The sequence below is a fragment of the Triticum dicoccoides genome, chromosome 3B (genome assembly GCF_002162155.2).
Source record: "Triticum dicoccoides isolate Atlit2015 ecotype Zavitan chromosome 3B, WEW_v2.0, whole genome shotgun sequence".
Taxonomy (NCBI): Eukaryota; Viridiplantae; Streptophyta; class Magnoliopsida; order Poales; family Poaceae; genus Triticum; species Triticum dicoccoides.
In genome coordinates this window covers 517,685,791-517,697,497 of record NC_041385.1, presented here as the reverse complement: position 1 = coordinate 517,697,497, position 11,707 = coordinate 517,685,791, and the positions used below count along the sequence as shown (strand labels likewise).

General features: G+C 46.1%; 2 protein-coding genes across 2 annotated transcripts; one reads left to right on the top strand and one right to left on the bottom strand.

Moving 5' to 3' along the window:
* Nucleotides 1-2,793: 2,793 nt before the first annotated feature.
* LOC119276843 (receptor-like protein kinase HSL1) lies at nt 2,794-5,044 on the top strand. The gene is made up of 2 exons (XM_037558011.1): nt 2,794-4,416; nt 4,491-5,044. Exons 1-2 carry the CDS (start codon nt 2,811-2,813, stop codon nt 4,880-4,882), a joined length of 1,998 nt encoding a protein of 665 aa, XP_037413908.1. The 5' UTR covers nt 2,794-2,810; the 3' UTR covers nt 4,883-5,044.
* A 128-nt stretch (nt 5,045-5,172) lies between these two features.
* On the bottom strand, nt 5,173-11,456 carry LOC119276844 (hexokinase-6-like). The gene is made up of 9 exons (XM_037558012.1): nt 11,045-11,456; nt 9,888-10,035; nt 9,613-9,795; nt 7,881-7,955; nt 7,571-7,726; nt 7,320-7,418; nt 7,118-7,248; nt 5,943-6,024; nt 5,173-5,840 (listed from the first exon to the last, which is right to left on the bottom strand). The coding sequence occupies exons 1-9, from the start codon at nt 11,344-11,346 to the stop codon at nt 5,493-5,495; spliced, it is 1,524 nt and encodes a 507-aa protein (XP_037413909.1). The 5' UTR covers nt 11,347-11,456; the 3' UTR covers nt 5,173-5,492.
* Nucleotides 11,457-11,707: the final 251 nt, after the last annotated feature.

Below are 11,707 nucleotides of genomic sequence, written 5' to 3'. Positions count from 1 at the left end.
AATTGTATGTTCGTTTGAACCAATTATACGTGCACCAAATTTCAAGTAGTACAAATGTAAAAAGAAAAAAATGTCCCACTGACCGTATAATTTATTAGAGACATTCAATATACTAGTAAATCACACGTGCCATGCACATGTAGAGATATTTTCTTAAATCAGTGCACGCAGACACTCATATATACACACACGTACATTCACCACCTCTATGAACACACGCACGCACATGCTAACCCTATGAGTACCTCCAATAGACTGAACCGAAACATCATCTTGAGATTGATGAAGTCACGACAGATGCCTTCGTAGTCGACGGGAACGTCTCGTTCCACTGAACACATATTGCCAGAAGGACTGGAATAAATTCAGAAAAATGCGAGTACGAGTGTCACCCCGGTGGGCTGGGATACCACTGTCCTCCTAATCATCCAACCACAATTTGATTTGCCATGTGTAGAGATAGTTATAAACACACATATGTGTATGTAATATTAAGTATCATGATTTGAACTACCATGGATACAGTCATGCAACTCTTCAAATAATCAGGTATTAATTATAAAGGTGGTCAAGTCATGAAATCTTTTTTTCTGACCGGTTGTGGTCTTTTCATATTTGGTTATGTGCATCATGACGATGCATGGCATGTTTCCCCTTATCTAAATGATTAAAATTATAAATATATAAAGAATTCAATAGCTCGGAAGAGTACTATGTTGCAAGTTATTCATCATTACGAATAAAATAATTATTCAAACATTTATTATGTTTCTTTGGTTGATAAAAAAATTAGACTTGATTGATAAAATCAAAGAAAAACAAGGGTAATAACATTTGTAAAATGAATTATTTCAGAAAGTAAAAAAATATTAGTTGTGACACATCTTACATTGTTTTTTTGTCATTCTTTAATCCGTTAAATTGCTTCCACGGTAGAAAATCGTTTTCCAGTTTATGTGACTATGCCCCATGATACCAACACTTATATGCTCTCATGATACCAATTCAAAAAATATTCATATTTAAAGGTTTCAAAAAATCCCAAAAAAATCATGGATTTTCGCAACATATGTGTCTACAAACCCTAAAAAATTCAGATCCAAATTCAATATATACATTGAGAAACAAAAAAGACAAATCTGTTGTGAATAGTGTAGTTTTCACACTATTTATGTTTTGTCTTTATTGACACTATTCATGCTGAATTTTTTTTTTGTTTCTCATTGTACAATTTGAATTTGGATCTGATTTTTTTAGGGTTTGTAGACACATATGTTGCGAACATCCATGATTTCTTTCAGAATTTTTTGAATTGTATAATTTTTCTTTTGAATTAGTATCATGGAAGCATATAAGTGGCGGTATCACCTGATATTCTCGCTGCTCTACTGCATGCCTTCTCTTTCTCTCTCTCATCATGATAGCCTACTTGTCGCTATAGTATTGTACGTATTACAAATCTAACCAGCTACTACCGCATGCATTCTACTCCCTCTGTACCACAATACTTGTCGTTGGGGCAAATTTCCCCAACGATAAGTATTGTGGTACAGAGGGAGTAGCTGCTACAAATTTCTGGATAGTGATGGGAGGATCACGTGCATCCTACAAACTTCATCCGAGACGGCGCGCACGCAGCACAGGGAATGAGTGCACAGCCAATCCATGCAATGTGGGTTTCAGACATATTCAATGGTCTATATGCAGCCACGTAGTACTGTATCATAGGCCATTAAATTTGAGCCGTCAGATTGGAAAAATCCAACCGTCCATATGACTTGCTATTGGTACACTATATAGGAAGTACAGATTTGTCATGTTATTTTCTTTTTGTCGTGACTCGCCTCCCTTTGTTCAAATCCTGACTCCACGCGTGAGTCCTCCTCCTGGAGATGTTCGAACGAATTGATCTTTTGTCGGCCAGTCCGCTACTTGAATCATCATCCATGTGAAGAAAACCACTGACCACGAGCCGAGCCATGTCACTCCCATCACCCCGAAGTCATCGTTCCCGCTTGGTCCGTGCCGTCTAAATCAGGTAAACGGCTTCACGGACAGACCGCAGAAACGCAGCAGACTTGGCGGACATGACCTGCGAGGCCTGCTACGTCATAAGTCGTAACGAAGCGAAGCGCCGCGTTCTCCTCCTTGGTCCCGAAGGAGCACCTCCTGGCCCTGCCCTTTCCGCTCGCTCAGTTGAATCGACTGCGAGCTGCCGGGTTGATCTTAGTCTTTCTGTATTCTCAAGTATATCGGCGTGCTAAGCTAAAAAAAAAAAGTATATCGGCGTGCCCTGAAATCTGAATGTCATTTGGACGCGTGTTTTGTAGCACTGATGTATGCACACGGAAAAAGCAGCTAGTTTGCAAACTGAATGTGAAACCTGAATCTGATACGTATGTTCAGGACTGATTCTGAAACCTGATTCTGATGTTCAATCTAGCACTGATGTATGTTCAGGACTGAAATCTGAATGTGAAACTGACACAAAACTAGCAATGATGTAGTATGTTCATGCTAGCTCGCAGATGGACGGTGAAAGCTGACTAGGCAAAGCAGCTAAACTGGTACTGTACGCCGCACTAGGCAAAGCAGCTAAACTGGTGCAGACTTCCCGCCGACGGACGCGGACGGGCCGCAGACGCGTCCGCCTGCACGACGGTTGGTGGCCGATTTATCGACGATAATCGGACGCAACGGTTGGTGGGAGCCTCGGGCTTTCTTAATAAATACATCTAAAACAATATAAAAGGCACGTTTGTCGAAACAAAAACAAAAAAAAACAACCCGCCTCCTACTACTGCCTTGCCATGGCGGCCTTGACATGTCGCGCGTCCCTCCTCCTACTGCTCGTGCTACCCTGCTGCATCCTGCACCCCGCGGCCGCCCAGGCCGCCGACGAGAGGCATTCGCTGATGCAGATCAAGCGCGCGTGGGGCGACCCGCCCGTGCTCGCGGCATGGAACGGCTCGAGCGACCACTGCACCTGGCCCTACGTGACCTGCGACGCGTCCTCCGGGCGCGTCACCAGCCTCTCCCTCGCCAACACCGGCGTCGCCGGCCCGTTCCCCGACACCATCGGCGGCCTCTCCCGCCTCACGAGCCTCAACATCTCCAACAACGACATCACCAGCGCCTTTCCGACCAGCCTGTACCGATGCGCTTCGCTCCGGCACCTCGATTTGTCACTTGCCTACCTCCACGGCGAGCTCCCCGCGGACATCGGCAACGGCATGCCGCTGCTGCAGGCAATGAACTTGTCCGGTAACCAGCTCTCTGGCGAGATCCCAAGGAGCGTAGCCAAGCTCAGCTACCTGACGCAGCTGGACCTGAGCAGGAATCAGCTGGCCGGCGAGATACCGGCTGAATTGGGCGCCATGCGGGTGCTCGACGCACTTGACCTGTCGTCAAACAAGCTATCCGGCGACATGCCGCCGCCGCTTGCCTGGCTACAGCTCAGCTCGCTCAACCTGTCATCCAACCAGCTCCAAGGCCAGGTACCGGCAGGGCTCGCCACCGCCGCTTACGACCGGAGCTTCCTCGATAACCCCGGCCTCTGCCATGCCGATCTGGGGCCAGGCTACCTCACAGGCGTGCGCATCTGTGCCGCGGGATCACAAGCCGCCTCCTCCTCCGGGGGCATGTGGCCGGCGCTCCGCACTGGCCTCCTGTTCATTGGCGGCACGCTCGTTGTCCTCATCGTGGCCTTGGCCTTCTTCATCGTCCGCGACATCAGGAAAAGGAAGCGCGCCGCACAGGACGGTGGCTGGAAGATGACGTCTTTCCAGACCAATCTGGGGTTCGGGGAGGCAGACATACTCCGGGCGATTACCGAAGAGAATCTCATTGGCAGCGGCTGGTCGGGGCGCGTGTACCGCGCCGCGTTACCCGCGTACACTAACCGGTACATCGGCAAGGACAGCGCCGTTGCCGTGAAAAAAATACGGAGCGCCCGGAAGGTGGAAGAGAGGCTGGAGCGCGAGTTCGAGTCGGAGGCCAGCATCCTCGGCGGCGTCCGGCACAAGAACATCGTCAGGCTCCTGTGCTGCCTCTCCCACGCCGACTCCGCCGACAAGCTCCTCGTGTACGACTACATGGACAACGGCAGCCTCGACGGGTGGCTCCACAGGCACGCTCTCCCCAACGGCGCCGGGCACTCCGCGTCGTCCAACGAGGGTGGTTTGGACTGGCCCACGAGGATCAGAGTCGCCGTCGACGCCGCGCAGGGGCTCTGCTACATGCACCACGAGTGCTCCCCGCCCATCGTTCACCGGAACGTCAAGACCAGCAACATCTTGCTGGACTCCGAGTTCCGAACCAAGGTCGCGGACTTCGGGCTGGCCAGGATGCTGGTGCAGGCCGGCACGCCCGACACCATGTCCGCCGTTGCCAGGTCGTCCGGCTACATGGCTCCGGGTAAGGAACCAAAACATCCCTGGTCGTCACTCGTCAGTAGCTGAATTTTCACACCTTCACATGCTGGTGTGCAGAGTGCGCTAACACGACGAGTGTGACGGAGAAGGTGGACGTGTACAGCTTCGGCGTGGTGCTCCTGGAGCTCACCACCGGCCGGGCGGCCAGCGACGGCGGTGAGGACGGGTCCCTGGCGGAATGGGTGCGGCGCCTGGACGAGTCAGGAAGGAGCATCGACGGAGCCACAGATAGTCGCATCAGAAACGCGGGGTTCTCGGAGGAGATCGAATTCGTGTTCAGGCTAGGCCTGATGTGCACGACAGCGTCCCCGCCGTCGTCGCGGCCGACCATGAAGGTCGTGCTGCAGATGCTGCTCAAGTGTTCCGAGCAGACGCACCAGAAGGGCAGGGCGACTCCGCTCTTGCAGACGCTCCGGGAGTACACGAGTGACTTCGACAGCACTGTCTGAATTAAGGAGCAAGCAACAGCGCCTGTAAGCAGGCAAAGGATGAAGCTCATTCAAGTAGTACTACAAGTTTAGCATACTGTAGGAGAGGAGAGGGTTACAATTCCAAACCTAGCTCCACATTCTTTTGATTGATTAGCCAGGTTCCAAAAAAAAAAACAGGTTAAAAAAAAGGATTCTTTGATTTACATTACCCACATTCCATGGTAGCTGCTCATGGTGGAGGAGCCATTTTCAGTTTAGAAAAACTGAACATGTATTGCATACATATATAGTATGTGGATCGCGAAACAGAAGAAATCATAAATGTTTCGATTATGTGATCATATGTACCACCCTCCTTATTCTGAATTATAGAAGATCTCACATGCAGGCAGGTCTCCTCTGTTTGGTTCGCGACATGGCATCGCAACAGAAACTTGCAGGTTTAGGGAAAAAGAATTGGCAGGAAAGGAGCGGCGTCATTCTAACCTCCGTCTCCGTTTCCGCCTTCCCGCGGTTGCAAACGGAACTCATTGGCACAAGACTAGCTATCGGTGGAGAGAAATGGCAAAATAAGTGATCCAGGCGAAAGCAAGAAGCTGCGCCAGGAGCTCACTCCCTCTCCTTAGGACTACTCGACGACATTGTACTGGGAGTGTGAGGCCGCAAGAAGCGCGGCGCCGATGCCGGAGCCGTCGTTGGCCATCTTGACGACGACCGACGAGGCTGCCGCCTCACCGAGCAGCTCCGCGAGCGTCGCTTCGACGCGGGAGCTGAACTTCTTGTAGTGCTCGTAGAGGCCTCCATCTATGGCGACGACGGTCCTTTGCTTCGGACAGCCGCCACTCGGCGCTCTGTCCCTGCCCAGCTTCTTCAGGATGCCGTATATGCCGGCAGCAGCCAGGCGCGCGCCTCTCTCCGCGACCTTGTCGCAGACGTGAAGGGTTATGTATCTTGCTTCCAGCGAAGTATCGGCAACCTAGATGTAAGTTCAAGCATGTGACAAGGAGTCATTGGTTGTTGAAGGTCAGGTTTAGCAATATCCTCTCTAGAGTACGTGTATCATCATATTCATACATACCCCCAGGATATCCTTCAGCTTAGCACCAAGGTGTTTGAGATCATGTGAGGTGTCATGATGCATGGCTGACATATCCGGAGTCCTGCAATACCGCAATTATAAGTTACTGCTTAACAAAGTTTCTTCAGGTTAAGCACATTAGCATCCTTCATTAATTGTGGTCGATTGGAAAGAAGCACTGCCAATGAACACAAGCATATTGATGAATTTTGTGTCATGATATCACTGGAAAAGCTTTTCCCCCTTGAATATCGTGTACACTACACACTCAAGCTTGGAATTTACATCTTTCATTAGGCCTTTGAGCTATTCAAGCGAAAATGAACGGAATATCATTAGTTAATATGCCCATAGTCAAAAAGGTCAAGATGCTATTCTTTGTGCCCACTGTATATGTGTACTCTGATGATTCACTCCAAGGACATACATTGTCATCTAATTAACTCACAGGAGAAACCCCATTTCATTTTCATTGAAAGACAGAACAGAGCTTCACTTCTTCGTGAGATTAGTGTATGGTAGGGCCTTAAGGGGACAGTGACAGAGATTTTTTTTTCCTTCTTTCATTTTGTTTTGTTTTGCGTAGTGGGAGTCTGGGAGCTCCAAGGTCCAAATCCAGTAGCCACAAACTCGCCATGGTTAAACTGGAGAGTGGAGACCCTTATTTTTTATTTTTGAAACGAGTGGAGACCCTTATGATTTGCAAACTTTATGATAAACTTCTGAGCTGGCTGGAAAGGGCTGATCCCAAAGCATACAGAAAATTTCAGAAAACCTCTTTTTGTTCCATGCGCTAGAAAACTAAAACGGAGTCGAAAAATTGAAAACATTACAGGCAGTTGCCTCTGAATTTTATGTTCACTAATAACAGTGTACACAAACTATGGAGACCAGACCTACCAACCAAATACTGCCAATTGCCAGACTGTTAACCTATTGATTCATTAGTTTCATATATATGTACAATGGCCGTATGCATCATGCTGATGCAGAGGTGGGGCGCCCTCCCTTTTTGAAAAAAAAGAAAAAAAAACAAGAGTACAAAAATATATAGATAGAACCATAATAAATAACATAATTTAGAGTAAGCGTGTCACACAATATAGATTATATTTAATTATATTTTTTTCTATGAATAAAGCTAAAGATTCAATGGGTGGGACATGGAAGCGCACCTCAGTACAAATAGTTTCTCCAATTTTGATGGAACAACATCACCAAATAAGGAAGCATCATGAGCCAGCCTAAGCAAGATCCTTCGCACAACCTCTCCAAGATACATGCCCGAAATCATCTTCTCATACATCTGAGGCAAAGAGCTAGACAAGATGACACACCCACACATAGCCAGGAATAACCAGAATAGACAAACCATACCTGCTCGCCGGGGTTCAAACTTTCAAAATCCAAGGCAATATCGTAGTCAGAACGGGGAAGCTTGTCTGACTTAAAGTTTCCCCATTCCATGTTGATTACCTGCAGCATACCAAAGATCAAAATCGAATTGTTGAATTATCAACTGAAGTGAGTATCATACAACACAAAAGTTGCACTTGATATTTATACGACTGGACAAGGTGCAAAAGACCTTCAGTATTCCAAGCATACAAAGGAAGTCAGACACTAACCATGTTTCCTGATCTAGGTAGTGGTCCCTTCCATTTTGGAATTGCATCTACATGCTCAACATACGCTGCATTTGTCCCAGTGCCCAATATTACAGCAGCAACGACATCATTATCAGCATATATCCCGCCAGCCAATGTGCCTACAGTGTCATTAACCTGCACAAAAATGTTGTCAGATCATTCCATCAATATTGATAACCTAAAAGATTAAGGCCATCATCAGAATGCGTAGGAAATGGCAACAGCTAAAATCCAGTCATTGAAATGTTTAAGATGATACATAATTGAAGGAGCAAATGAGCTTACGAACCAAAGCTGTAACTTTCATATCAAGCCCCTGCCTCTCCATAGCACTGCTCAGTTCAGCCACCACATCTTCCCCAACCTGAGCTCACAGAAATCAATCATAAATAACACCACTGCAACCATCCATTATCTATTACTGGTATCTTACTAAAAACAAGGTTAAAAGAAGCCTCGATGTCCATCTTAAGATGCTAGAACTTCCCACACTAATGAGAGAAGAAAGAGAAAGATCAATACCACTTATTTTAGTGGGTCGAGAATATAATGATACAGATAAATCAGAAATAGTTGAGAAGTGTTACAACTATACAAGAAAAACATGAATTCTCCAGTGATAAGCATTCAATTGCATACAAAAACCACTCAGCATGATCTTAGGATTGAGCCACCTTCAGTTTAGGCGTTATACAAATTTCATTTTCCTTGTATATCGCCTTATTCTTTTATTGCCTTGGTGTGAGGACTTTGTTGGCTGTGTGCATCTTAGTTATGCAGAGGCCGAGTGTAATGCTTAAACCTTTTAAGTAATAAAGCGCCCCTTTTCGAAAAAATTTGAGCATCAATGTACGTCTTTTTAGTACTAGCTATGCAGTTATGCGAGCAATTTGGCTAGTTATATTACAAAAACAAGGTTAAAAGCCACCTCTAGGTTCACCAAGAGGATATAGATCTCCAAATTAATCGGATAAAAAGGAAAGAAGAGAATGGTTCCTACTGCTTATTCGGTGAGGCCAGTTATAAAAGGTGTAGTTATACAGATAAAAATAAGGACTCCTATAGTCATATATCAAATACAACTCTGGTTTCACAGATACATGAATACATTTTAGTACCTAAAAGCACAACAGTGATGGCAATTCAAGTGGATATATAGTTAAAACGATGCTTAAAGTAACACCATGTATGCTCCAACAGGAAATAAGTTGCCATGAAACAGCAGGGAAGGGAAAGATCGCAACTTATCGTGGTTTGTCTAGACTCCATATATAATAAAAAAATGCACATGAGTGGTATGGTTGTTAGTCCTATTAGTAATTTAGTACACTGCAGTTGTACAAGAAATATAACTCCACTTTTGGCTAGAGTAATTTAGAATACTGCAGTTTTATAGGCATCTTTAAATATTTTCAATGTAAATTGTGCTCAAAGTTACTAGCCATATAGAGCATGTTTAGAAAGATTACTTTTCAATGTAAAAGCACAACTAGCTAGACAATGTAAATTGTGCACAACTATGCTTTGTGAGAGATCTATGGCTAGTTACACACTGGTTACAGGATATTTGACAGTAGAAAGAAATACAATGAGTCCTGACAAGCAGATCTATCACATCAAAAGTAATCTTTCTAAACATGCTCTATGTTTTGGACTACACGTGTTCAAAATCAAAGCAAATATAGTATATGCTAATATTGGATAAAAGACACTTCTCGTATTCTGAAGAACAGTGCAAGGTGGTCGATGAACACTTGTCAGGGAGAGTACCCAAAAGTCAAAAGCAAGGAGAGCCCTAGTGCTATAAGATAATTTCTGTCCAATTAATAAGTCGGTTCAGAGGAATAAAATGTGAGAAGTTTAATTGCCATATTAAGATGAACAGGGAATTTCATAGTGAAAATCATGTGTTTGGTAAGAAATTTCGCTTTGAGCAAGCCTTGGTCATCAAAGATAACAGTAAGATTTATTCGATTATCATTCTGTCAGCCAAGTATGTACTGTGATCATTTGATTGTTACCGTGCCGTTGATGCAAAATCCCTTTGTCCACTTAACGAGGGTGCCTGACGATATCGACGTTTGGTGTACTGGGAAAGAAAAGGTGAAACCCAGTTCCCTATGTCTGCCCTCAGGCAAGTGGAAATCGTCTCCTTCAGTCTCAACAAATCTTTCCAACTCGGCCGCGATGAAATCAAATAGTTCCTGTATTCATGCTTTTGAAAGTAAGTAAACCATGTAAAAATAAACAAGAGATCTAAAGGAACGGATTTAGTAGAGCAATCAAATGTACTTACGGTGGAAGTCCCAACCATCAGATGAGGTGGAATGGGCACCTCTTCATATTGTTGGACAGCACGTTTCTCCTTTCCTCCAAGCTGAACCCGTAGAACACGGAAGTTGGTCCCACCAAGATCCAGTGCATAAAACAGCCCATGCTCATCCCTGAAGTAGTGGGACAAGTCATTAAAGCAGAGGAAAGACGAGCAGAAGATTTCAGAAAGAGATAATTCAAGATCTTTCACTTTTGGCCGGACACATATTAGGAGACTTTTAGTTATGCAATTAGAGTTGAGATACTGCTCATGGGTTCATGTCTGAAACGTGTCTTGTAGGTTCCACATATTTAGTTCTCAAGTTGTTCATGGGATTTTCATTGACGATTGTTATCAAATACTTCCCAGTCCAGATTTTTCAGTCTCCAAAATATCGTAGAAACAAAAGTATAACACAATCAAAGTATTTCTTTCTGAAAAGGCAACATCATTTTAATGGACAGTATTTGAGTATCGGTAGTATAAAATATTAAATTAGATTTTTCCATTCCGACTAAAAAAAAAGAACACGATGCACAAACACTCATTGCCTGGATCCTGCCTTGGTAGAAGGAAAAACCCATACCTCTTAATGGCTTGAGCCTTGATAATAATAAGCCCGACAAGTAGGTAGGAAATACAAATGGCCCATTCATTAAGAGAGCTAGAGAAGGCATGTGGGTACACATGTCTCTACTCATCCTCCAAACACTACAAACCGAACAGTATGTGACGTTTTTATTTAAATCCTTGTGTTCTGAGCCATATCATAATTCTTCATGCAGGCACATTATATGATCAAAACTGATAATTGAGGCGTCATGTCAGAAGATATTCACAAATTGCTGAAGGTGCACATAGAACCAACAACCCGGGGAGGAAAAAACAAAAACGGATCCTTCTTCCAGAACCAATATGTATCATAACAAGTTTTTTTAAAAAAAAATCGAACCTTATTTCGGCAATTCCCTTTTTCTTTTGTTTTTTCTAGTCATGCTCCAAACCGCCTGAAGACTACAGAACTCCAAACCACCTCGACACTGCGCAATTTCCAGCCAAGACTGACACAAAACGAACGTGCCGTTCATGCCACTCGGCCATGATGAGAACAAACCCGAAGAAGCAGAGGAGGATGTTACCCCGTGGGCAGATTGTCGACGTAGCTGATGAGCATCTTGAGCGGCGCGTGGGGGTCGGCGCGCAGCCCGCGCTCCATCTCCTCCACCATGGCGTCCGCGATGCCGCGCAGCAGCGGCGTCGGCGTCGCCAACGTCTGCTCCAGCTCCTCGATCACGTCGGCCACCTTCTTCCGCCTGCCCGCCTCCGCGTCCCGCGTCCTCTTCCTCCTCCGTGACACCACCACCGCCACCCCAACCGCCGCCGCAGCCGCGGCCGCGGCGCACACCACCACCGCCGTACCCGCGACCGCCCCCTTCGCCATCGCACAACCTCAACCGGTCGTACCAGGTCTGCTTCCGAGCTGGGGGCTGCGCCACTGCAGCCTCTCCCGCTCTGTCCTGCTCTCCCCCGTTCCGCTTGCGCGAGCGTGGGAGCGAGAGTGGGACGAGGGCCACGAATCGGGCGTTTTTACAGGCGAATAGATGCCCTCGCCTTTGGAAGTGTTTTACGGATGTACCCCTGCTCGTGAACGGACGCGATTCCCCGAAGGTGCGCTCGGACGGCCAGGATCGGTCCAGCGGGGTAAGGGGTGGTGCTGGTGCATGCCTTTCCCGGGCTTTTGTGGGTGCGCGGGGTGTAATCTCACAACTTTTACGAGGTTATTATGTGTGTGAAAAGATGCA

Coding starts and splice junctions, on each gene's coding strand:
- LOC119276843 (XM_037558011.1), top strand. CDS start 2,811: ATGGCGGCCTTGACATGTCGCGCGTCCCTCCTCCTACTGCTCGTGCTA. Junction 4,417..4,490: donor GTCCGGCTACATGGCTCCGG/GTAAGGAACCAA, acceptor GCTGGTGTGCAG/AGTGCGCTAACACGACGAGT.
- LOC119276844 (XM_037558012.1), bottom strand. CDS start 11,346: ATGGCGAAGGGGGCGGTCGCGGGTACGGCGGTGGTGGTGTGCGCCGCG. Junction 7,956..9,612: donor GATTTTGCATCAACGGCACG/GTAACAATCAAA, acceptor CTGTGAGCTCAG/GTTGGGGAAGATGTGGTGGC. Junction 6,025..7,117: donor GAGAAACTATTTGTACTGAG/GTGCGCTTCCAT, acceptor GCGGTATTGCAG/GACTCCGGATATGTCAGCCA.